The sequence below is a fragment of the Peromyscus eremicus genome, chromosome 6, assembly GCF_949786415.1.
Source record: "Peromyscus eremicus chromosome 6, PerEre_H2_v1, whole genome shotgun sequence".
Classification (NCBI taxonomy): Eukaryota; Metazoa; Chordata; class Mammalia; order Rodentia; family Cricetidae; genus Peromyscus; species Peromyscus eremicus.
The window spans coordinates 98,042,642-98,069,906 of record NC_081421.1 but is presented as its reverse complement, the minus strand read 5'-3'; the positions used below and the strand labels follow the sequence as shown (position 1 = coordinate 98,069,906).

Genomic DNA, 27,265 nt, shown 5'->3' with positions numbered 1-27,265 from the left:
GAAAGTGTTGGATACCTTAGAAACGGAGTTACAAAAAGTTGTGAGTCATCATACGGGTGCAGTGAGTGGAACCCATATCCTCTGGAAGAGCCATCTCTCAGGCCCCCCTTCACTCACTCCTAAGAAATAGGAAAATAGAAAGCACAGCCCCAGTTCTATTATTAAAGTTTGAAAGAACATTGACAGCCATTCTTCAGCTTTCCACAGTGCCATTCATTCAGAAAAAAAGCAGGTTTCAATTTCTCAAACTTTTCTTTCCTTCTTTGATCCTCTACGGCTGCCCACATTTTTATTGCATGCCTTTCAGAACAAAGTTTGGACTAGGGGCCCCATTCACTTCTACCTCCTGACAAATTCATTCAAGTTTGTCTGGCAAATTAAGGTCAATGCCTGTAAACAGTGATGGAGACACCTCATAGGAAAGAACTCTTTCAAAGAAATGTGAGGTGGACAGTTAGTATTGACTCATTAAAAACTGGAGAGCATGGTTTCTTCTATATTCCTTTGAGTGGAGCAAAGTCGGTAAGTAAAATCCATAATTTTAACAAGGAGAAAAAAATGAAGAGCTATATTGAATGCAAAAGGACACCAAAACCAATAGTGTCTGTCACAGCTTCAAGGGATGTCATTTGTTAATCAATCAAGAGTGCATTCACAGAAATGAGATGGTCATGTGGTGTCTGTTTCCTGTAAAAATCTATAGACACTGTTGTATAATTAGAACCATAGTGCTTTGTTTCCATGTATCAGTTCAATGAGTGTCCTGAACATTTTCTCAGCATTACATGCTGGGAAACTTCCTAGGTATGAGGGGAATAAATAGAAAGCAGAACAGCCTCGGAATGAAACCTCCTAGGATTTTATTCCTATTTACCAGGGAAGTAAGCAACCTAGGCCTTCTCCAATCTATCCAGAACGAGAGGCATCAATCCCCAAAAGTGCCAGACCTTAAGAAGGTGGTCAAGGTTCTCCTTGCCCCAGCCCATGCATTTATAAAAATTTTACATAATAATTACTTATAATCTTTACTTGTAATTATCCTCACATAACAGTACATAGGCTGGGTTCTAGAAAATCATAGAAAAGAGATGGAATCTTTGTTTTGTAGGAGCATGTCAATAAAGGAGAGGGGTGTCACTCACTTGGAGAAAGTGTAGAGAGCAAACTATAAAAACATGTAACTGATACATCACATAGCATGAGAAAACATTTTTTTTGCTGGATTTTTCAATATGAGTTTTAAGTGAGGGTAACCAAAATCATCCTTTTCCTTGAGCTTCTCACTAAATAAAAATGGACACGTGTGAAAGTTTAAGTCCAAACATGTCTGTCTGCATACACACAGGCTAGAGTCTGAATCCAACATAGACAAGGTTGGATGGTGTAAGACAAGCTTGCTTTGTTTCCCCTACCATTTTTTTGTTGTTTGGTTTAGTTTTTACACTGTTAGGATTGAACCTTGGGCTTTACGTATGTGCTTTACCACTGTGCTACTAAACCATACCTCAGCTCTAGAATAGTTACTATTAAAAATACAAGATGAAAACAACTTTAAGCTCAAAAAGCATATGATTCAGGGAGGAGATTATTTACAGTTAGTAGGCACTTTGGTAAATCCTTCATATGTGAAACTTCGAATCCTCCTAACAATGTGAGCTAGAGTTTATACTATCTATACAGACTTGGTTGGCAGAGCTAGGGAAGAAAACTTATTTCTGTAAAAACAAGTAGGAAATGGAAGGCTTGGGACTCAAAGTTCTGATGAACTTGAAAGCTAGCAATTACAAACCGGTTCTTGGTTTTAAAAATATAACACGTTGTGTTTGAACTCTACCTAAAAACAGAAAGTGAGCATAATCGGAAAGTAGAGAAAAACAATGACATGGACATCAATGTCCTCACCTCTTACCCACTTTAAGTGAGGAATTTGCATTTTGGGTTTGGACTCTATGTTTGTAGTCTATCTGTAAGCACTGAGAGGAGACAAGGTAAGAACAAAGTCCTCAGCCAACGCCAGCACGTACTGGACCAGTACTGCACCTACAGCGAGCTGTCCCGCCATGCCTCTTGGCTAGGCTGGCATTTGTTCTGATTGATTCACACTCAGACCACACCATTTGTTCAATATTTTAAGTAGCATTTCTGTTTGCACATTGTCGACCTCTGCTTTTGTATTTCCAGTTGTGCCCTCCACCGAAGCTCGGACTCGGATCCAGTGCTGTTGGCATCTCAACTGGGTGGTCTGGCAGTGTTTAGAGACTAAAGGACCAGTAGCTAATCCTCTCCTCTCCTTCACAACCTCCCCTGGGGAAATTCCATTCTTCCAGTTTCTCGAACCTTCTCCCTGACTTCCCAGCATACACTCCACATCTGAGGACGGAGACATCCTCACTGCTGCCACTTCTGCCCGAGTCACTAACTACAGCAGCTGCCTTCTGAGTTGCTTTCCAGCCTCTGCTCTGGCCCTTGTCATCTCCTTACACCATGGTAGTTGAGTCACCTCAACCAAGAGACCAAAGCAGCTTCCTTCTCTCTTCACGATATTCATAGCCTTCCCGGCTGTACAAATTGGTGTGGGCAGCTGGAGAAGAAGAGCCTGGTGATTTAAACAGCGCACGCTTAGTTCTCCCACTGTCCGAAGCTGGGAAGTCTAAGGCTTAAAGGAAAGGCATCCTTCCTGGCAGGCTGCCGGTGGTTCTTGTGTCCTCAGATGGAAGAAAAGGCACCCTGGTCTCTTCTTTAATCTTAGCAGGATAGCTCTACCTATGATCGCTTCATTTAGGTTCAGTCACCTTCAGAAGACCCATAGGTCGGACCTCTAAAGACCATCACATTTTTTGGGAGAGAGGGCTTCAACATATGAGCAGGGGTAAATATTCACTCCATATACTATCTCATGCAGACAGAAAGGCAAGATTCTCTCCCAGAGTGCAGAGCCTCTGGCCCCTTTCTGGTACCATAACTATGACATCTGGTCTCCTTACTCCACATCGTGCCATCTGGCCAGGCTGGGTCTGCCCTCATCCAGGCCAGTGAGGCTGAACAACACCTGTCCTCCAGGGCCTGCAAAGCCTCTCCCATCCCTTCCTCAGAATATGGTTCATTATCGCAATATAACCAAGGACCGGCTTTATCATCTGTTTATTGTCAGTTTGGTTCACTGTTGTACTGAAGGTGTCCAGAGGACAGAGTTTTAAAAAGGACAAATGCATGAACAAATGAATAAATATAATTTTGCAAGCTCACTAGAATTCTAAATCTGCAATGATTTGTCTACATTCCTGTAAACAGCTCTATGTCCAAAATAAAGCATGCCCCCATGTTTTATTTTATTAAGTATAAACAACAAAATAATGTTTTACGTGACAGGATGTGTCCCTTTAATCTCAGCACTGGGGAGGCAGAGGCAGATAGAGCTCTGTGATTAGGAGGCCAGCCTGGTTTATACAGTGAGACCCTGTCTTCACAAAAAACAAACAAACAAAAGGTATCAAGTGGAGGTAAGAAAGTTGAGAGAGAGTAGAGTCCACAGAGAAGTTATTTAAAGTACGATTAGCTACTTTGATAAACTCGTAGGCCCTTATCTGTCTTCCCTTGGTTTCATCTGTGTTTGGTTTCACTAGTCCTCACTAAGGAAGCTAAATGCATTCTTTTGTTTCAATTCGGGCACACAATCAACAATGCCAGCAGCAAGCACACAATAATCTGACTATTCAGGAGATTGAAATCCATCATCTCGAGATTTACGAAATTATGAACTTGGATGCCAACAAAATACCCCCTAAGGAAGAAGCCAGCTCAATCTTCCTTCACAAAACATATAAAAGCATAAAAATTGCTGGGTTTTAGTCTCTAGGTTTTGTTCCCGAGACTTTACTGAATCGGCTGTGACAGGCTGCCTGGGCAAACCAGAGTTCAATGCTTCTGAAGCAGCAATAAACACTCCAATCTTGTCACAAGGACTCAAGCAGAACTGGTTTCCTAAGGCTACATGGTTAGTGTAGAGCTAGGGAAAGGATGACTAGCCTATCCTTGTCCACCACAACCCAGACACAGTGCTATCTGCCATCTCCTACCTACTCCTCCTGTCTGGCACTGGTTAGTTCTGTTTTCTTTATTGTTTCCATAAAAAGAACAGCGGTGTGCATTCTCTTCTGCCATCCCCCCACTGCACAGTTCCAGTGCCCGCCCCACTAGATACACCGAGGCTGCTGAGCAGCAGCTATGTGCAGTAATTTACACATTTATCCAAATCTGATATGAAAAAAACAAGTTTAGATAAGAAGGGAGATGCCTGATTGGGCAGATCATGTGGAAAATTATGGATCTTGAATGGAAACACAGAAAAAGTTCTGCCTAGAACAAAAGTTCCAGTTGTGTGTGTGTGTGTGTGTGTGTGTGTGTGTGTGTGTGTGTGTGCCTGCATGTATGGGGGTGGTGAGAGAATCGCAGTGTGTAAGAGGGAGAATGAGCTAGGTATTTGGACCATGTGAACATGTGAATAATGAGAACCAGGCAGGAAGTTCACTGTTGTCTTTTCTGAGGTGTGACTCCCACAGAGGGGAACGCCCAAAGAGGAAGGTTAGGTACTTACAAGATACAGAATGTGCTCTTGGTGCTGCCAGCTGCACTTTTGGGAAAACAGCTTGGAGTTAGTGGTAAAAGGCAATGGGGCTAGTTTAAGACATTCGCAAAGTGAGGTTTAGGAAAAGAGTAAGAGAATTCCACCTTGGTGAGCAGTTAGAGCTTTTAGCAAGCACCCATTGAGGTTTTGTTCCTATTCTGATGGGAAGTACTACCCAAATGCCCTCCAAATCTGTCCCCTCTTAACTCTATCCACCGGCAAAAATAACTTAAATACGGAGACATTCCAAGGATGTGAAACTGTGTTATGAGTTAAACAGTGGGGAGGGCAGAACTTCCCACGTGACTTAAAAGGCACAATTTTAATCTATCCTTTCCCCCAGACTTCTTAATGACACTCAGAAGAAAAAAAAAAAAAACCCATAAAATGCTTAGTAAATTCTAAACCTATAAATAGGGATACAAATGGTTGGTATAACATAGTTTGTACCATAATTGTAAGGACATCTTGTCTGAAAGTCCCTAAAGATAAAGCATGAATAAAGTCCCTCAAGTCAAGGAGCTAAATTCTAGGGCAATCCCACATGTGAATAGATAACAAGCCACCTAAGCCACTCCCCACCTGCCCAACACCTCCGGACAAATAAGAAGAGGAACCTCCCTCCTATCTCTGAACCACCCACCAAATTAGGGATGTCAAGAAATGTCGGGGATGATGTCTAGAGATGAGGCTGAAAGAGAAAGGAAGACCCAGGCTGGGGGATGTGGTGTAGCTCAGGGGTACAGCATGCCTAGAAGGCTCCAACACCAGGGGCTGATCCCTAGCTTGAGGGAGGAAGAGGAGAGAGAGAATGAATGAATATAAATCAACTGGAGAGGAGAAGGAAGAAGGAATATTTACTACCCAAAAAGTACAAGTAGAAAGACACCGAGAAAAGATGGGAAAATAAGAAATTGCAGGCTCTGGAGATGGGTGTATGTGTCTTGAGACATATATAGAGAGGACAATCTTAGGAACTCAGATCGTCAGAAGTTTTCAATGTCAGATTTTAGAATTTAGTTTGAAGAACTAAGGACCTCTAGAAAGGCCTTAAGAAAGGAAGAGGTATTGAGTCTGCAGCCTTATAAAAGATCCCTCTCTCAGTAGCCAAAGAAAGTTCTAAAAAAGGCTTAGCAGAACCTGGGCTATGGAGTGTGCATTTAGAAGAAGGGACCATTTACAAGCCATTGGGAAAGTTAAAGGCAGAGAAATTTGATTGCATGAATCATCAAGGAAAAAGAGGGGTCGGGACTTCAAGTCTGCAAGTGTGTCTCTAAGGTGGAGCAGGAGCTTCACAAGTTAACAGAAGCCTAAGAGCGGGTTTGGGTAGGGGTGCAAAACAAAGACCATTTCAAACATAGTATTATTAAGAAGGTATTGAAATCCACAAGAACATTCCAGTAAGCAACAAGGAACATGTCTAGAGGAAAATGTTCAAATGGAGAGTAGAGTAAGGAAAACCAGTATGTTATTGAGATAGCCTAGGTAGACTTAAGAGGGAAACAGAGGAAGGAGAATTCACAGAGAAGACTGGAAATAAGAAGTTAAAGACAAAGAAGAAACCCAAGTGTACAAAAGCCTGAGGCAGGGACTCATTTTTCAAATCACGAGGGACACTGAGGAAGACTGGAACCAAGGGGGATCCAGTGGACTCAGTAACCAGGAGGTGATGGAGTAACCCAGAGCTCTTAACACTCAACACCAGTTGAGTCCTGAGCTGGACACAGAAGTTGGGGACAGAAAAGGCCTTGATGGGGTCTTGAACCAGATATTCCACCTCAAAAACTAGGTAGCAATTTTTTTTTTTTTTTTTTTTGGTTTTTCGAGACAAGGTTTCTCTGTGTAGCTTTGCGCCTTTCCTGGGACTCACTTGGTAGCCCGGGCTGGCCTCGAACTCACAAAGATCCGCCTGCCTCTGCCTCCCAAGTGCTGGGATTAAAGGCGTGCGCCACCACCGCCCGGCGGTAGCAGTTTTTTGAAGGTAAAGATGATTACATGGCAGTGATCACAGACATAGTGTCTGATTTGGGGCTCTATTGTTGTTCCTTCCCTCCCTGTCCTTAGAGATAGACAAGTGTATAGAAAACATTCCACAACTGACACAACCCTCTGCTCTTAATATACCTAATGCAGGCACTTCCTTTACATGCTCCCATGAACGGTCCTAGCTTCCCTCACAAGAAGGAACCTCATGACATGGTTGGTACCATATTCCAGTACTTCATGCAAATGAAAAGTAACGCTGTTACACGGAGAGCTGTAGGGGACTTGTACAGATGAGGAAGTAAACAACAGAAGGTTTGTCAGGTCGAAATGTGAACTTTGGAATCAAACAAATGTATTTGAATCTTAGTTCCACCCTCTGTAAACTAAGCTAGCTCAACCAAATTTAATTAATGTCTTTGAGACTCATAGAGTCCCCATTTATATAGGCACAGAATCAGTTACCAATGGTTAACTGAGTAAAAACAACAACAAAAACAAAAACAAACAAACAAACAAAAACCCCGGAGATTAAGTCTACTAAGACTTGAAGAATAGTTGGGAAAATAGCGAGATAATTATAACAAATGTTTAGAATTGTATAAGCTTCAGGATATTAGTATCTAAAAATATACCTATCTTTCTTAAAACTTTCAACTTCCAAACAGAATAAAGAACTGGAAGTTTGGAATTCTGTGGAGTTATATTTAAAAAAATTATCAAGAAAATAAAATACTACTCAAACCTCTAATAATTAGAATAACACTATAAAATAAAATAAGTTGGCCACTTACTGAAAATGTTATACAATCTGCCCTGGGATAAACCATGAGCCACTCACAGGGGTCATTAAATTTCTTGGTTTGCAAAATGAACACTAGGCTCAGACTAAGATAGACCCATGAAGTAAAAGCAATACACTCCACTTTAAAATTAAGAACAAGGACAGGAGAATACCTGGACAGAATTGTAAAATAATTTAAGACAGATTTCTCTTAAAGAAATGAGGGAATGGCTATCTCTATGCTTTATAACTCAAAGATGAGAAGCAATCCAAATGCTGAGAGATCCAGAGAAATAGAAAACATTACTTGGAGATTGGTTACACTGTGTTTCTTCCATCTACATTCATCCCAGTTAATAGTAAAAAATGTGACATTTCAATGGGAAGGGATGAATTCTGTCTTGGAGGATGTGAGACAAACAAGGCAGAAAAGTCCAGGAAGGGCAGAAGACAAAATAACAGGGTCAGAGGTAGTTGTCACAGATCCAGGTCATCCACAGGGCTGTTCCTGAAGTCATGCATGGAGGCTCAGGAGCCCAGCCTGCCAGTGTATGGAGTAAATTGTCCACAGCCTCAGAAGTGCACCTCCAGCATGAGCTGAGACAACAATATCAATCACTAACAGTATGAGAGAGTCTGGAGCAGTGACAGCCTATGAGGCCCAGGGACTCTGCTGCACTGCCTACACAAAGCAAGGATTGTTCCTTTTCTGGCAGCTCACTGTTCCTATCTATCCCTAAGCCAGCGAATATGAGTCAGAGTCTCTCACGCTTTGCAGGGACACACCATCAGCCTTTCCTTCCACTGACCATCTTGATAACCTGCTGGCTCTGGCTCTGTGCCTTGATATGATTTGCTTATTTCCTTCATTTGGAAAATTTGTTTATACCTGGTAAGAGTGAACACATTCAGAGCTGTCTGCCTCCCAACTCTGTCTCTGTCTTTCTGTCTTTGTCTCTCTTTCTGTCTCCCTGTCTCTTTGTCTCTCTGTCACTGTCTTTCTTTTTCTCTGTCTCTCTCTGTATGTCTTTTGATCTCTCTCTGAAACGATGCTACACGTCCTGATTAAACTGCAATGAGTTTTTAAACCAACTAAAGTCAGCTTCACAAATAAAAAAAAAAAATAGGTTGAAAGGATAATAGGAATTGCTTCTTAAGAAATTTGCAAATGAAGATGAGTATGTTTTCTTCTGTACTCTCCTAGACAGGGCTTTTATTATGTCAAGTTATTTCATTCTGGTTTATATCTATCGCTGTCAGATGGGCTTCTATTATAGAAAAAGGCAAGCTCTCAACAGGGTCCATTCTGGATCAGTTCCATAAGAGGAACAACTGGAGAACTCGGGATATTTGGGGAAAGGTGGGAAAGGATAGATCCTAAAAGAAAAAAAGAAGAGACAAGACATCATCAACAACACAATCGAAAGAAATGGGAAAATAGATAAATAACTAAGGAAGCGTCTTCTCAGTTTCTTGGCTGAGATGGGAGTGATTCCTCAAAGGTGAGACAAAGCTGGCCTCGGTTATATACAGGCCAGATGTTTAAAAATATGAGAAAAAGTCCAGAGTCGAAATGATCCTAGTGACATCATATATGTATAAATGCAAAGATCATCCATATCAAATAGTCAACTTACAAGAAAAAAAAAAGAGGGCTGAGCATGGTGGTATTTGCATTTAATACCCATACTTGGGAGGTAGGGGCAAGTGATCTCTGTGAGTTCAAGGACAGCCTGGTCTACAAAGCAATTTCCAGGCCAGCTAGGGCCACAGACTGAGACCCTGTCTCAAATAACAATAAAACAATAGCAGAGCTAAGCCTGGAGTGGTATTAACTTAGGCTCCAAACTAAGTCCCAAAGCTATAGGTGACCCAGGGGGGTAGTTGAGTAGTGATGCTTAAGGAGATGGAACACAGACATCAACAACTTCATCCTGGGACAGAGAAAGTAGTGCAAGGATACCTGGAAACACAGGTAAGTGCCAATCAACCAGAAGGCACAACTAAAACTGAGCAATTGAGGAAAAGCCTTTCATGTCACATTAGACCTAGAATCTGCAGCAGAACTAATGTACAAACTGGAGCCATCTTCCAGAATAGGAAGAATTTTGAATTATAAAGCCAGATAGATTACCACTGCAGTTACCAGTTTAACTTCTCAGAATATATAAAGTGGCCAGGAGCTACAGAGCTGTTTTCCAGAGTCAAGAAGGAGTCCAGAGAATTCAGCTCATAGCCCAGTTTCAAGTAACCCACACAGCAAAGTCTTCTAGACTCGGAAGCAGGGATTAGGCAAACCCAGTCCACCATCTATGCTTATAGATGTGGCCTAGCAATGATCCCTTTTTTTTTTTTTTTCTTTTTTGGTTTTTCGAGACAGGGTTTCTCCATGTAGTTTTGGTGTCTGTCCTGGATCTCGTTCTGTAGACCAGGCTGGCCTCAAACTCACAGAGATCCTCCTGACTCTGCCTCCTGAGTCCTGGGATTAAAGGTGTGCACCACCATCACCTGGTGGATCTCATAGTACTGATTGTGTGAAATAAATCAAAGAATAATATTTCTAAAGATTTATTTGTTTTTATAAATATGTGTGTAGGGCTTCAAAAGTTTTATGTTCCATGTGCATGCAAGTTCCTAAGGAGCCAGAAAAGGATGTTAGAGCCCCTGGAACTGGAGTTATAGGCCACTGTGTGTCACCTGGGTGTAGGGAACTGAACTCAGGTTCTCTGTAAGAACACTGACAGTTCTTCATTGCTGAGCCATCTCTTCAGTCCCTGAAGAATAATATTTTATGATGTATAAAAATTAAATTCAGCTTTCAATGTCCATCAATAATTCTGCCAGGACACCATAACTCATGCCTTCCTTTATGAAATGGTATGACTGCTTTTGAACACTAATAGTCAAGTAAGTGAGACTGGAGAGCCCAGGCGCCTAAGCTTGGAACATTTAGTAAGAGTGTGCTTCCTTGGCAAACTGAGCAATACTCAATTCACAGCAGGACTCCCAACCTCCTTTAAAGGAATCACAGGCAGCAGGGCAAGCTGGTGATAACAGCAGTGAGACACACCAACACCTCTTTCTAGTGATGGGTTCTGCAATTTCATCTGGAATAGGCTTTAGCTTTAAATAACAGGGCTGTCTATTTAAGTGCTAAGTGTTTAGGAAATGTTCATCCAAGCATGGTGGCACAGGCTCTAATCCCAAAAATCTGGAGGCTGAGTTCAAGGACAGTTTGGAAAGAGAGGGAAAAACAATCCATAACTTTAATTTATGGTTATGCTTTCTGAGAGATCATCTAATCATTTCCCTGGAGGATGAGGAGGCGGCTAGCAGCTTTAGCTGTCCACCAGGTAAAAGAGACAAGGAAACACTTACTCTCCTGACAAAAGGACTCAAGTTCTCTACAGAGCGAGGGAAAAGAAAAAAGCACAAGAACCTGGCCAAGAAGGCAGCACCTAGGAATGTGAGGGTAAGTGATGGGAGGCTGTTGATGAAGGGCAGATTTATGAAAGAGGCATGCTGACAACCACCCCACGCACCCTTCCTCAAGGGCCCAACCAGATGGAGTCCAAAGCTTTGCTCTCAGGCTACAATCTTCCAGTAGGCAGGGCTCAGCCTTAGGCCACTGGCATTCATTGTAGCCAGAAGAAAGCCAGTAGGCTTTCTTGTGATTGCATGAAACAGTCATGTCATAAATCCATGTTTATGTGACTTCTTAAATTGTACTAATATAACTTTCTGTTACCTTTCTGATTATCTAGATTTGAGCCTAGTAAAAATAAACACGCCTGTGAAGTGCCTCTCCACCAGGGGCTGCTGGAGATGACACTACACAGGCCAATTCCTCCCTCGTGGGGTTTCTGTGCTACCGGGAGGAAACCAATCAAGAAATAACTATAAGTTTCCTGGTTCAGTGTGACAGAGAAGAAGAATGGAAGCCAGACAAGTTAGTTAGGGATGCTCGTCTAGGCTAGGAGGCAGGCTGCTACTCCATGGTGAGCTAGCAGAGGCAGCTTTCTGTGGGGCGTTTACCCAACCACCCCCACAGTTCCCCAGAGTTTTCTTGAGTGCGAGCAGCAGGAAATATTAGATAGAAGGATTTATTGCGGAGAATATCGCGGAGATAAACAGATAGAAAATAAAGGATAGCCTCGAGAGGGCCTGGAACCTATTCCAACGGCCCCGACTGTCTCTGCCCCAGGGTTTTTATAGAGACGCCAAGGGGTGGAGCAAAAGACCTCCTCCCCCAGCACAGCCAAGTGCAGACCATCTCAGACACCTGCACTCAGGCCCGTGGTCTAATCATCCTCTATGTGGACCTGCTGGGTAAAGCCACGAGGAACCCGAGAACGGGCTCCCACAGCTTTCCCTTCTTCACTTTGAGGGTGGGTTAGCACAGGCCTGAGGGTAAGGGGGTGATGCTGAGGTTCTGGAAGAGAGCGACCTGCTCAGGAAGAGGTTCAGGCACTGCCCTACCACAGAACTCAGTTATCGCTAATGAAACACAAGTTGTTCAGAGGGACTAGGGCAGAGGACCAGAGGGAAACTGGAGATGGTGAGACCAGGATGGGAAGAGGGAAGGGCAGCCGTTCACTGGACTTGGCCGTGCCAGCCCTTGAGGACTCGGGCTGGTTTTGAGGGCCATGGGAAGCTGCATGTGAGTTTCTGAACAGAGGGGGACAGTGGTTGCACTTTCATCAGCCAGGACAATCTTTTAAAATTAAATTGGACATTGTCATTTCCCTCTACAAACTAAAATCTCCCCAAAGGAAAAGCAAGTAACTGCATTCAATTACTCTGCCTATTTGCTGACTCAAAAAATTAATATTTTTTGTTTTATAGAAAAAAATATCACATAGATGCTGTGATATCTTCCTTTTTGTTTTTCTTCTTTTTCAGGCTAGCGTTCCACTCAGTTACATCACAGCGGCACGCCACTGACTCAGATTAATTGAGGAGAAGGCATGTCAAAATTAGGCAGAAGTTTGAGTTACTCTACTTTATTTAAATAAATGTTACCACTTGGTATGCGGCAGTGGGAATCAGGCTTGATATGGCTGTGTAATGAGACAGTTTTGCAAAGACAGAGTTAGACTGTGTCAGCTCCAGGCTGTGCTTCCTCGGCTTCTGCTTCCACAAGACTTTCCATGCCTCGATTTAATTAATGAATGTCAATTATTCCAGACCAGTTCATGCTCCTCACTGGACGTGCCCTTTACTTGAAGGAGATCTACTGACTGATTCTTCAGGTACGTAAGGAGGATGCACAATTCTGGAGATACACCAATAAGACTGTCTACTTGTTTTTCTCTTACTGCTGCAGTCCTTTTGAAATGCAGGTTGCACAGCCCTGGACCTGATAATTAATGATTATAATATGCTGTCCTGTGCAGTGAAGGATGCCCTGCAGCATGTTCCAAAGATGCTGGCAGGGTACTCCAGTTGTGATGCTAAAAAACACTTCCACACATTGCCAAATATCTCCAAGAGAAGGAGAAAGTGAAGGGACCAGAATCCCTGAAGGCTGAAAAACAAACATATTTATCTAAAAATAAAAAAAAAAATTAGCTGCCTTAAAGTTTCCTTTAAGCATATCCAGAATGAAAATAATCAAAGAAAAGTATTGTTATTGCTTTTTGTAAAACTTTCTGTTCAATAACTAGTCTTCTCATCTGACTATGGTTTCTCCTATAACATAATTAATTATACTACAAGGCTGGGAGGCTCACTCATATTCACTGTCTCCAGTATGCAACGGGGATCATGAAATATAGATCCATACATATTCTTTAGATTTCCATGCAATTCTGCCTCACAGAAATAAAACACAAATATGCAAACATACAGACTTAAACAACTGAACCAGTTTGAGACACACAATTAGCAAAGGCATGGAAGAGCAGAGAGAACATTCTAAGTCACAACTGGGAGGTACTGCTTATGCATTCATTATTGACGCTGAAAATCTGACTTGACTCTCCATGACTAGCTTTCACTTTTGGCCCAGGAGGGGCAATCATAGTTATTGCCACCCATTTCGATTCTGAAGAGGAGAGCATAAAAGGTGAAAAGTTTACAGATTCTGCCAAGAGGCCAAAGATCAGAAGTTTGAACAGCATTTGGGGTGTGTGTGTGTGTGTGTGTGTGTGTGTGTGTGTGTCGTGGGTTTTCTTTTTCTTCCATGGTCCATTAAGAAGGGTATTTTTCCAGTCAATAATAATAATACAATCATGTTCTCCACTCATCTAAATTTCTACTATTTCACAACTTTGTTTCTCTCTTCTGTTCTCCATTAGATGAAGGGATCAGTGTCTGCAATCACCCCAATTAGAAACCTCAGGGTAACCTCCCTTCCCATCTGCCACAACTTAACCACTGCCCAAGCCTTCCTGAAGTTACACCTCTAAAAATACAGTGACATCTACAGTACTTCTCCCTTGTCCTCTAGCTGCCATGCTATGGTTCAGGATCCACCATGCCCTGACACCTAGGATAAATTCCAAAGGCTTTCAAATGCTCTCTCTATACCAGTTGCTCCTGATGCCAAACACCTTTGCCTTTTACTACCAATACATTCTTCTGAGAAATTGATAATCCTTAAATCTTTAATAAATTACCTAGTTTCTACAGATTAAAGACCAAATCCCTTCCCTTCGGAGGTAGAATTTCTCCACTATTACTTCCAGTCAGTCTCCACGGCTGACAATAAAATCATTTCAGTTCTCTGTCCTCAGGAATGATAAGGACTTTTACAACTCACAACTTTAATATTCTTAGACTGTATTTCACGCTTCGGTGGCTCCTAATTAACAGCTTCATTACAGAATGTAACTGTACTACACTATAGTTGCATAAGTAATTCTTGGCTCTGTGCTTGGGATCAAGGACTATGCCTCGGTCATCTTTGTGGTCTTTCAGTACTTGAGCTGTAATAGTTAGTGATTTGCTAACTACCAGACTCATCACACCTCTATTCACTGGAAACAGTTGAGAGCTTCTAAAACTATTTATACACTGCTATTGACTGGCTTTTTGTTGCATTTGTACGATACTCACACAGGTATCATTTTCTTTAATTCCCAAATCAAATGTGTGTATAAAACCCATCTAATGATATTTAATAAATTATAAACAAAATGACAAGTGGGAAAGATTGTATTTTTAAAAGCATTTAAGAGCTAATCAAAATACACTGTTGTTTCACCAGTTCAAAGTATATAAAAATAGATAAGATAAAAGCTGTTTTTTGAAATAAATATCCTACACAAATGCACGTAACTGGAAAAATACTGATGTTTCAAAGATAATAATGTTGGATGTGCTTACAAAGCAAATATTTATAGAATGTAAGAGTCCTCTTAGATAATTGCAAACAAAAAACAACAAAAGACCCATTTATTTTCTCAGAATAACAAATGAAAGACAAATACTTCAAAATAATATGCTTACAAAACTTCCATATTCTTTGGTTTTTCAAGCTATTGAAAATTCCTTACTATTTTTAAAATATTTAGTGGATAAAACTCATCATTAAAAATCTAAAGTTTGAAAAATGAATTATAAAAAAATTTAAATGTCATTAGTATAAGCAAACCAAATATTTTTTCTGTCAATTCATGGGAAATAAATTTAAATTACTACTTAAATATAAATCATGAAAGAATATTTCAAGAGAGAAACAGAAGTCATTCCTCTGAATTTTCCCATTTCCTTCAACGCAGGTTATTGGTCTTAAAAGTAAACGCTAAAGGTAATGTTATATCAAATGAGACCCATAAGTTCATGGTAAGTTAATTCAACCTGAATCTGATTTTGTTACATGATGCACTGTAAATCAAACTCAGAGGCAAAACTGTCTACCCATGGAGCATTTCTAAAGAAGATAAAATCTCATATTTAAATTTATTAGTAATAAATATTTAGAGCTACTTTTCCCAATACAGAAACTTTTCTACCATAATAAATGACAGCTAACAAAATGCCCAAAAACAAATGCTATAATCACATGTTAAAGTACACTCTCAGAAACTATCTCAACACTCTAACATGGTCTGGGCATGGTGGCACACATCTGTAACCTCAGCACTCAGCAGATGGGTGGTCCAGACCAGTTTGAGCACACAGAAAGACTTTACAAAAGGATTTTTTAAAAATTACTAACACTTTTAAATTAGTATATCACTATTCCGGGTGCGTTAAGTAAGTTTATTTTAAAGACATTCATCATGTGCTTGCATGATTCACTGATACCACTAGTCATCACTCAGTATTCAGCATCACATAGCAACTTAATCCTGACTTCTCCCCACACACAGTGTTTTGCAATAAGTTTTTTAAATATTATACAGTATCACAATGGTTGCCATTCTATGTTGTTTCTTTAGCTTTCACTGTTTTCTGATAAATATTTGGTTCACTTTTTCTAATCAATGAGAAAAAAGTAAAAGACTATCTTGTACAACATGTAAAATACAGAATTTATTGCAGGTCAGTTGTGGTCATCTAAATGACAGGGCAAGTTTGTCACCAAAATACTAACCTGCATCACTGAAGAGTACTTGGTTCTATAGAAACTGTCTTAATCATTAGTGTTTAAATAATCTAATGCTGATGTTTCCCTCTGGCAAAAGGGTCTAAAGCTAAAGACCCAAATCAGGAATTTCTCTAAGTAAGAGAACTGGTCCGAGCAATCGTCATAAAATCTTAAGATTATTTTCTGCACATCTGAAAGAAGAGGGTGACTAACCCAGACTGCTACAGTGGGTAGCAGCAACATGGAGCATAGAAGATCTGAGTTGTGATGCTGGAGTACAGACATGTGGATTCCAACCCACTGTACCGGACATGGTTAAACCGAGCAATCTCTATGGGCTTTCATTCCTATTCCTTGTCTATAAAATGGAGAAAATAATGGCATGTGTTTGCTATAGAAACTAAAAGGTGGGACACACAAGAAGATTACCCTTAGACCAGTGCCCAGTAACACAATTTTATTACTAATTCTAGAGGCAAAGTTCTTTGGAATTCCAACACAACACTATTTATTTATTTTCAAATCTTAATGTGATAGATAAGTTTCTATTAACTGTCAATAATAAAAAAAATGTTGGTGGGGCAGTGGCACAATAATATTAATATGAATAAATGATATTCAGGTTGCCTTTCTACTAAAATGTCTACATAAAAATTATGAATTTCACTTTCAGTCAAGTATTATAAAGGGTATAACACTGTCATAATACTATGTGAACAAGGAGGGTGGGAGGGAGGAGAGAAGAAAGGAGGAAGGAAGAAACTAAAGGGTGGAATGAAGGAAGGAGAAAGAAGGGAGGGAGAGAGGAGGTGAAGGAGGGGAGGAAGAAGGGAAGCAGGCAGAGAGGTTGGGAGACAGGCAGGCCGGGCAGAGAAAGAGTGCAGATAAAAATACATTTTGAAAAAAAATGTATTTGTAAGGGGAAAAGTCTCTTCCTGCTGTTTTTCACATTTATTGGAAAAGACAATCAATTCTTCAAACAGTAATATATTATAGGAAATTTAGCCTTCACACCAAGTAATCAAGATAAAGAGGTGAGATTTAATCAAATAAAAGTTAACCATAAAACAAGAACGCTTTGCTTTTTTATACTAAACAATATATGGTCTTATTTTCCTGTCAGAAAGTCACTAGAGAAAGTAGCTCAGCAGTAAAAATTATTCCCTCCGTGTAAATAAAATGTTGTGAATATAAGAATAATCAATAACAGAGGAAGAATTCTTATGGAAAAACTGAGAAGTGTTACTGTGGGGGATGCTGAATTTCCATCATCCAAAATTTCAGTCCTGCCTCATATGACCAGTGGGGTTTTAGCATTTTTATTCCTTTTCTTAGAGACTAATCAGTATTTACTCAACCCTGCCTGCCTTCTCTGTGTTACTTTCTTTCAAAGGGTTCAAAGCTAGCAACACCACAGTGACGGTTATTTATTCATTTGTTGAGTGATGAGAGCATTATTTCAGCTTGACAGTCATGGTGCCTGGCTGCACTAGTTCTCCACAGGACCCGAGTAAGGATACTGGAGACAAGTGCTGGCAGAGGAGAATGGAAAAAAAATGGAATTTACAGGTTGGATGAAGTGATCTGCTAAAAGGGCAGACAGACAGACAGACAGACAGACACACACACACACACACACGTCATTGCTAATATTGTCCTGTGGGAATTTGAGGGATGGTATGTTTCGAAGACCGGGAAGGTCTAGTATGGCGGTCACAATGTCAGTTTGCTGTGTAACCCTCACAGCCACAGAGGCAGGGAGGGAGGGAAGAACAGCACCTCTTGAGAGGCCTACGTGATGATGACCTTTGCATAAAGCTCTGCTCCTGGGACCTTTGGTCTCTATCTGCAGATTCTAAAGTAGGCTTAGATCATTCCTAAGGAAACTCTGAGGCTTAGAGTTTAGGAAAATAAACTTATGTAGATCCTAAATGTACTTAGCAATCATAGGCCTGAAAAACTTCTTCGTAGGAAGCAGAGCATCTCTATATGAGGTCAACACTTGTCAGCAAATGCAACTTCATGTGCTGTTACACGTGTCATATAATAAAACCTGTGCAGACAGAACATGTTCTGAAACAGCTCTATATTAAGATGTGTTTTTCAATATTTGACCTATTTTACTTTATGTTAGTGAGACAGTGTGCCATGTATCCCAGGAGGGCATTAAATGCACTATATAGCTAAAGATGGACTTGAACTCCTGGTCTTCCTGCCTCAATCTTCCAAGCACTGGGGTTACAGGTGTGCTCCACCATGCCAGCCTAGTGATTGAACTTTATCATTTACGGCCCATCCTATACATTGGAGGAACTTGGGTGAGCCAAACTATCTCAGTTTTGTTGTTGTTAAAAACAGAACAGAATCACCTACATCTTTGCAATCATCAAGTTAGCATCTCTAAACACCAGTGCCTCTTTATCAAGGCAATTAAAGAGGTATGGTCATCAAGAATTCAGTCATTTAAGAATTATGACTCTGGAGTATTATGTCAGATATTCAAACAATATTTCCTCAATTATTAAAACAAAACACCGAGTGTATGCTACATAATCTGTGGCCTGTTATTGGAATGCTGGAGTTGTGACACACTGAACGCTATTCTCTCTGACTGTGTGCACTGCACTTGGCTATAATCTGCTTTGCACACAGAAGGCAAAGCCAATCAGATGAAAATCCCCCCACTGTCCCACTGGCCTCCCATTGCACTCAGAAGGAGAGCCAAGCTCCCTCCCCCAGCAAATGCAGCCCTATGGACGAGACACCCACCCTGCCGGCTCAGTCATTCTTTCCACTCTGGCTGCTCCCTTCACTCTTCCTGACAAGGGCCCTCTAGCCTGAACTGCTCTCCTCCTGAGTGTGCTCAGCAATCTTCCACAGTTGTTTACATGTCAGTTTAAACGTGACACCCACCCCCTCACAGTCATATTTTACGGGACAAGCCATTTTAATGTAGTGACAAACACGCTCTTGTTTTCAAACAGGCCCAACTTTGGACTCTGCTCATGACCTTCCTAGGACAGTCTGTGAGTAAAGAATCCTGTCAGTCATGCTGCATGTTAGTACGTGACTGACAGTGCCGCTCACTTCTTTCCCATAGTGCAGTAGTCACGGTAAAATCTGTCTTCATTGCTAACTAGCATCTGACTCTGCTCTTTTTTTTTTTTTTTTTTTTTTTTTAAACAGGAGCCACTCAGTCTCCACATATCCAATTACCCTACATCAATTACGAGCATCAGGAATCTCTATGACATTATCTGGAGGTTGGCTTGTTTACACACTCCAATGCAAGGTTTGCAGGCAGAGACATCATCTCTCTTGACTACTGCTTCCCTGTCTTTGTGACAGCCCGGCACACCGCTAACCTAGCACTCTATTCTCGATGCTAGGTTGGGTGGGACAATTCTTACAAAATGTGTAACATAGTAAGAAGGTACACACCAAAGAATGCTGAAAGTTAGCCATGCATAAGGTTCATTTTAAAAAAAGTCAGAAACATAAAACAAACATTACAAACTATTTCCTCCGGTTTCTTATTTAACCATCATTATATTTTTCTGAAATTCCTTCTAAGTGTACATATTGCTTTTTCAATCAGGAAAAAACATGTTTTAAAAAGCACTGAAGAAAAGTTGTTTAATAAATTGTCACTTTGGGGTCCTTTAAAATGTTTCTCTTTAGGGAAAAAAAACAAAACATTTTTATTTACTGTAAGTTCTCAAGACTTGACTCTTTGGTGGTATATGCCTTTAATCCTAAAACCGAGAGGCAATAGGAGGTAGATCTCTGTAACTTCCGGGCCAGCCTGGTCTACATAGTGAGTTTCAATCATACAGTGAGACCCTGTCTAAGAAGGAAAAAATAATGAGGAAAAGAAATGTAAAAAGAAGAATTTCACAGGGGAGAAACTGTCAAACATAGTGTCTGTTTTCTTGAAGTTTTAAAATGTAACAGATTTTTAAATTATAGATAAACAAGGCAGTAAAAAAGAGCAAATAATAAAATAGAGGTTAAGAACCTCAGCTGCTGGGCAATCCAGGCCCCTCCAGGCTTCCATGTGCAGTCCGGGGCAGCCGTGAACATCAGCTACAGGAAGCCCTGCTAGACAGCACCTCCCTTCTGCTCTCTCCAGGGAGCTCAGGTGCTCTTTCATATTTATCTATGTGTTGTTTTGAGGCAAGGTCTCACTATGCAGCCTCAGCTGGTCTGGAACTCAGAGAAATTCACCTGCCTCTGACTCCTGAGGGTTGGGATTAAAGGTATGCTCGGCCATGATGCCTCTTTCAAGCTAAAACATCCCTTGTTTGTTGGCAGCTGATTACTCCCCTGGGATAGCTGCTAGTGCTGTTCCTAAATCACTATTCTCCACATAAGTAAATACAAGAGAGTTAGATTAGGTAATTTAGGGACCCAGCAATTAAAACAGTTAAGATAAAGCAAAAAACTCAAACGCTCCTATTTCCTCCAACTAGAAAACAAGAGCTGGTGGAATTCACTGGGCAAGCTTCTGCCTTGGGGTCTCCTTAGCTGCTGACTCTCTCTCTCTGTTTAGAATGACTATCTTCTAGCTCCAGCAGGCCACGTGACCAGCTCCTGCTCATGGAGTCACCTCAAGAGGAGTCTTTACTCAAATTCTCCACTCAGAATGATATGGTCCTGACCGTTTCTCTGAACTGGAATCCCTCAATGGGGCAGGATAAGTCAAAAGCAACTGAGGTGATAATGGCCTAGTTCTTCTCTCCATCACCAGCAGCCGCTGAACAATTCTTAATTACACTCACACACAAACAGATTCCAAATATTACCATATGTTGGTTGTGGTTTTTTTCTTTTTTTCCAAATTTTTAGCTCCTTAATTGTCTCATATGAGTATACATATGTGGGTTTTTTATTTTCTTTTTATACTGTTTGTCTATGAGGAATTGCTACTTCTTGAAAAACTATAGCTACAAATTTTAACAAGTACTGCCTGTTTTTACAACTCCTTTCCTAACTAGGTAAAAGGTCATCTTTTTTTTTTTATTTCAGAAGTGTTCAGAGGAAAACTGTGAGCTAACACAGCGGACTCCAAAACATGTTAAAATAAGGTGAATAAAACATAGTCAGATGTTACTTAATTCTAAATTATTCTCAGCATGCTCATCGGCTAATGTGCAATCAATTTTCAGTACAACAGGAAATAAACAATATTTATTTCATTGTTATATTCATTTCTACAAAAGAAAGAAAGCTAATTTATTGAAATATTTTGTAAAATTTTCAATCTTGCTTCACAAATTGTATTAAAAGGGATGATGTAATAAAATATATATTAAAAACTTACGAAAGATCAAATGTAACCATGATCAAGAGATTACAATCTATTTGTTAGTAGCTGTAAATACTCTGATTATTGAAATTAAAACTTTTACTGTAGTTTCATATAGCACATAACATATATCATTTAAGATATGTTGAAAATAATTCCTCACCAATATTGGGGTGCTTCAAAAGACGGCAGATTCTAGCTTCCCTTTCCAGTTTCTGGTGATCTGTTGAAAAATGATAGAGAAAAAAATAAATTACAAAAAGGCCAAATATAGTAAGTCATAATAGGCAGTATACAGATGGCATAAAGCGTATTCGTTCTTATTTATCTTTTGATTCCTTTTAAAAGACAGTGATCATTTGAAGTTGCCTTTAGGTGAAAAGTACCTAATGCAGCAACCTCGTTTTGTGTAGTTTGGATTGTCTTGGTGTTTTATTAAGTTGCAGAACACAGCAGAACTCACACCTGGAGTGTTGACAGGCTAAGGGCTGGCACATAACAATAACTCCTGTCTTTGCATTTTGTTTCACATTTATTTTTATCTGGGGGAGTTTGGGGTTGGTTGGTTTTGTGAGACAGGTTCTCACTCTGTACTCCAGGCTGACTTAAAGCTCACAATCCTCCTGCCTCAGCCTTTCATGTGCTGGGATTGCCAGCATTCATGACACCTGAAATCACTCAAAATAAGCAAATTCACATAGGATGCGTATCTAGAAACAGGAATCCAAATGTCACAGTGCTGATGAGGTCCCTATAGTTTACCCCTGGGAGCACAGGGTTTCCTGTGTGGTCAACTGTTCTTCACACAGTTGCTTGGCTAAATCCCTATGCGGGTGCTGTTTCTCTGCAAACAACACTTCCAAAAATCCATGCTGCTGTTCAGCTCCACCTTCCTCTGCCTGCCTACCATATTTTTCCTGGTAAATATACTCCATTTGCTCAGGTAAATGAAATAGTAATGAAAAGAGAGAATCCATTTCACATTTTTGTGAGTCCCTTCAATTCCTGTCCAACAATGAAGATCACATTGTCATGTTACCTTTGATATTCAGTCTGCCATGCAATTTGGTTGGTGTTTTAGTGTATGAATAGCATCTGACCTTACAAGAATATACAGGACATAATTTAATGGGCTTTTCAGATAACTATGGATACTGTTCTTTAATGTTACACTCAAACTCAACATATGGTAGTTTGTTTTTTTTGTTTGTTTGTTTGTTTTTGTTTTTTAAGCTTAGGTGCCATGTGAAATTTGAAACCTTACAAATCAAATTTATGATCCCTATCAAATGAGGTTATAAATGTTAATGTTTAAATCAAATGGACTTTCAACATTATATATTGTCTAATAAAATTAAACTTTATTCCATCATATTAAAACCTTATGTTACACTTAGAAAGAAGTACACAATTTTATCAAATGATACCATTGTCATTGGGAAATAGTGGTTCAGTAGATAATGTAGTTCTTCCTAATGCTGGCATATTTCATTATAGGCCTTCATAAAAGTACAATCTGTTAATATCACCACCAATCACATCAGAACAACCTTTAGCTTGGGTTATCAGTCAGCTCTCGTGGGTAGATACAATTTGCCCTAAATTCTAATTGCTTTTCTCGAAAGCTTATGATATCAGCAATAAATACTGCCTGCTGCAGTTGCTTCCCTTGAAATGAGATGCTCCCTGTTCACGTCTGTCCACGTAAGTCTGAATGACCCCATCTAGCTTTTTGGGTGGTTTTTTTTTTTTTTTTCCCAGTACCAATGATGCTGGTGAAGGGACAGCTGGTGGGGCGTCTGCTCAGGCCACCACACGGTTCTTTGCCTGAGCAAACACCAAATGTGGGGACAGAGCAAAGGTATTCCCTCATGCAGCGCAACTGTCATGCAGAATGTTACAAATGCATCAGCAACAGTTAAAGCTTCACAGCTTTGATTTCTTCATCACAGACAACATTAAATGAAAACAACTCCTCTTCTATCTCCCCTAGGGGGACAAGGGTGCTAAAAGGACTGGTATTACGGTTTAGCACTACTGCCTTGAGACATGCAAATTCCAGCAATACTACTGGCCATTTCTTTTGCATTCGTGACACATCACATGTCAACACACACACAACTGTTAACAGCTGTTTTGCAAAAGGCAAATAAGGTCTTTGTTTCATTTAAAAATACATTTGACCTTACAGATCCACTGAGAGAAGTCCAGAATTTTCCCAGATCCATATTTTGAGAACTGTCAATCACAGCTGCACATATAAACTGTCTTCTGGAGTTTTGGAAAATAATGTGTGCACACACGTGTGTCTGAGTGTGTGCATGCACATGCACACTGTGAGAAAAGCAATGTTTTCATGAAGTAGCCACATTGCATGGAGAGGCCCTACAACCATGTCTCTGGATTGTCTACACTACCTAAAGCAGTGTATCTTTCAATGGAAATTCTTCAAACTGTGATGCCTTGAACAATTCCTAATTCTTAACTATATGTAAACATTATTATTTAAAAATATACAAGTAAACACAAAAGGTTACACAAAATTTTGAAAATGTACTTATTACCATTATCTTAAACAAGTGAAGTGTTTTATGTGGAAGCAAATGGAAGATATACATGCTTACAAGATTTATAACTTCATTATGGAGATAAGGATATGCAAATATATGCTAATCAGGTGACATACACAAATGTAAAATATGAAATATATGTAATTATATTACATAAATAAAGGAAAACAAAGAAGCAAAAACCTTTATAGACAATGAGTTTTACATTGTTTTAGCTACAGAGCTAAAAATAATTACAGATTTACTTTTAATTTTTTATTTTTATTTTTTGGTTTTTGTTTCTATGGCTGGCCTGAAAGTTGCTATGTGGAACTGGCTGACCATGGACTTCCAGTTGACCCTGAACTTCCAACAAGCCTCCTGCTTCTACCTCCTGCACACATGTGCCACTGCCCTGGTTTTAATAAAGCTGACTGTTGCTGGCAGAGCTGCTGCCTTACAAATTTCATAGGCTGAAGGCCTAACCCCCAGACCTACAAATGTGACTATAGTTGTGGATGGAATGTTTTAAAGGGTAATTAAAACAAGGTCAGCGTGTGGGCTCTAATTCAATACGGCTGGTGTCTGTGCAAAAGGAAGAAACCAGGACATTGACACATGTGCAAAGAAAAACTGTGGAGAGGGTCAAGGTTGCTATCTATATACCGAGAGAGGTCACAGGAAAAACATGCCTCTGACACATTGGTTATGGACACCCAACTTGCAGAACCATGTGAAGAAGTAAATTCTGTCTGTTTATTTGTTATGGTGGCCTACGCAAACTACTATACCTGTGTACTAGCTTTCTATTACTGTGTGTCAAACATCACAAGTGTAGAATCAGAACACATATGCCCTTAGAATCATAGATTTTGTGGGTCAGGATCCTGGAATTAACTACACCCTCCAATCAAGGGACCAGCCATGGCTGAGAACTCATATGCTTCCAAGTTTACATACTGGTCGCCACCGATCAGTTGTGCAAAAGACCACTAAGCTGTGGGCCTCAGTTCTCAGCTTGGCCGGAGCCAGCCCTCAGTTTCCGGCATGTATCATTAGATCACAACCACCACAGGACAGTCGGGGAAGCAAAGGTGACAGCCATTCTCTTATTTAGCCTGAGCATGGAAGACACGGTCCATGTCTGTCACCTGTTGGTGGGAAGTGAGAAACTGGACTGGCCCGATTGTGATACATGAGAGCATAGACAGCGGGAGGCAGGGGCGACAGGACTGTTCTATGGTCTGTCTGTCCACCACGCTCCCTTTCCACTTTCACACCTTTCACTCTTCGAGCAGCTTCACCAAATTTTAGCTCACACCCAGTCATCGAGCTCTAGATCTCCCGTGAATCATCAGGTATTCTGCACTCTCCCACTGGGGCGTGTTTTGACATTCCAAAAAAAGATGATGATATATCTAAATCCTAGTTTTCATTAAAATGAGAATTTTATAATAATGGATATGCATACCACCTGGTGTGATTCAAATTCAACATCAAATTCACAATTTTACTTTTAAAAGGAGTAGGTAATTGAGGAGGAGGGATTAAGTACCTATTCCTTCAAAAGCACGTCTGTATTTATCCTGCTGAGGAGATAAATTCATTATAGACTTGAAGTTTCCTTTTCTTTTAATCCAGTCAGCAACAGAACTCCTACATCCTGCCTCATTTTTTTTCCCAGCACTCACAACTACAACAGCAAGAGACAAGGATGGTTATACAAGACAGGAGACCCATGACATTGTTTAGCACTATTTGAAGATTTTTTTTTTTGGGGGGGGGGTTGTTGTTTTTTGAGACAATGCCTCTTTAGCCCATGCTGATCTTAAATTCGCTGTAAAGCTGAGGTTGATCTTGAACTTCTGATCCTCGTAGTACTTCCCGATTACAGGAGTTACAAGCATGTATCACTATATGCAGCTCATCTGGTTCTAGGGGTGGAACTCAAGACTTTGTACATAATAGGCAAGCACTATATCAACTGAGCTACATCCGCAGACCTGAAGCTGTTATTAGCCACAGCCCTGAAGCTAATATAGAACCACCTTTCCTTGTCATTTAATATTTATTAAAGCACTCTAGCTATAACAGTTGGGCTTCATTCTTCTGTGAAGCTAAAACCCACACTTTTAGGAATAAAAATGTAATCTTTCAGGCTGTGATTTTTTTTTTCAGATTTGGTAAGATGCTTGGATTTAGTGATACATGGCTGAGGAACTGTCATAAACAATGCTATAAAGAAAACATACTTTGATCCAGTTTTGACATGGAGTCAGTGGGGAACAGCATCACCAAGAACAGCCTCTGGGTCATGAAACAGTTTTTGAGAATCTAGGTATATTCACCTTTTCTGGCTTAAGATGCCATAATAAGGTAACTTATTTCAAACAAAATGAAAACATAAAATTCAGACATAGTGAAGTACTGAGTGACTCCTTTACATGTTCAAGAATAAAATTTTAGTATGCATGCAAAACATCTGACCACACAGGTGAGTGCTAGCCCTCAATCACTTTCCCACAGCAATAGGGGCACCATGAAAACTATAGAAAGCAACAACTTTCTGCACTGGGAAGGGAGTTGTCATTAACTTCTTCGATTGCTAAGTGACATCACTGTTACTAACACTATCAGTTGGTTCTCATCCAGCATAGCCCCTGGGAATCTCAGGTGTGACAAGCCACAGCTTTGTCCAGTGGAGCATCTTAACACAATGTTGAGGGATAGCCGTGCGGAGGAAGAGTTTGGTCTTCTGTTGCCATCATCAGTTACTATCCATTTTTACCAGCACATGCACACACTTACACACATGACATAAACTTACGAGCTTACATGAATGTACAGCCTCAAAAAGGCTTGGTTTTACCATAGCCAAAAGGGTTTAACTGCCCCAGCCTCCCCTCCACACAAAGAGAAGCACACTCTTAAATAACTGATACCAAATCTATGAAACTGTGGCATCACACCCATCAGGTCCATGACGACAAAGAGCTGAACATCTACCTCCATTACCACTTTCTGTCCACTGGCTTTTCACGTGGCAGCCCTAGGGTCTGCCTTCCTTTTGCTTACTGCCTAGGTCCTCACCTCCTGAGGCCCTATGCTCCAGTCTGGGATCTATCTCTTGAGTCTGTCAGTTTTGAGCTCAGGTTATCAATGCTCCTCTGGCTTCTGAACTTCAATGAGCCCAACTCCGATTTCATGTCACATTTGTTCAGTCTCCAAGCAATCACAGGCACAATTAAGAGGAGACACCCCTAACTCCTGTGAACTAAATGTGGCAAGTGAGTCATTCCAAGAAGAGGGGAAATTAAATAATGTGGCCTTAAACTACTTCCAATGTTGTGCTGTTGCAGGTGTTCACTGCAAAGCTTCCTACTTTTAAAGTTTTGTTGTCTGACAGAGACCACTGCAGAAAACCACCATGAATCAAAATGCAGAGTTGTCAAGAGCCCAGTCTCAACAGACACATCTGCAA

The 27,265-nt window shown here is 40.4% G+C and overlaps 1 protein-coding gene across 2 annotated transcripts in view; it reads right to left on the bottom strand.

Moving 5' to 3' along the window:
- Camk2d (calcium/calmodulin dependent protein kinase II delta) overlaps nt 1–27,265 on the bottom strand; it is a 249,890-nt gene that overhangs the window by 153,305 nt on the left and 69,320 nt on the right. For both annotated transcript variants that reach the window (XM_059266205.1, XM_059266204.1), the window contains exon 3: nt 21,399–21,458. In XM_059266205.1, the coding sequence (XP_059122188.1) occupies nt 21,399–21,458 (60 nt within the window). The remainder of the gene's footprint in view (nt 1–21,398; nt 21,459–27,265) is intronic.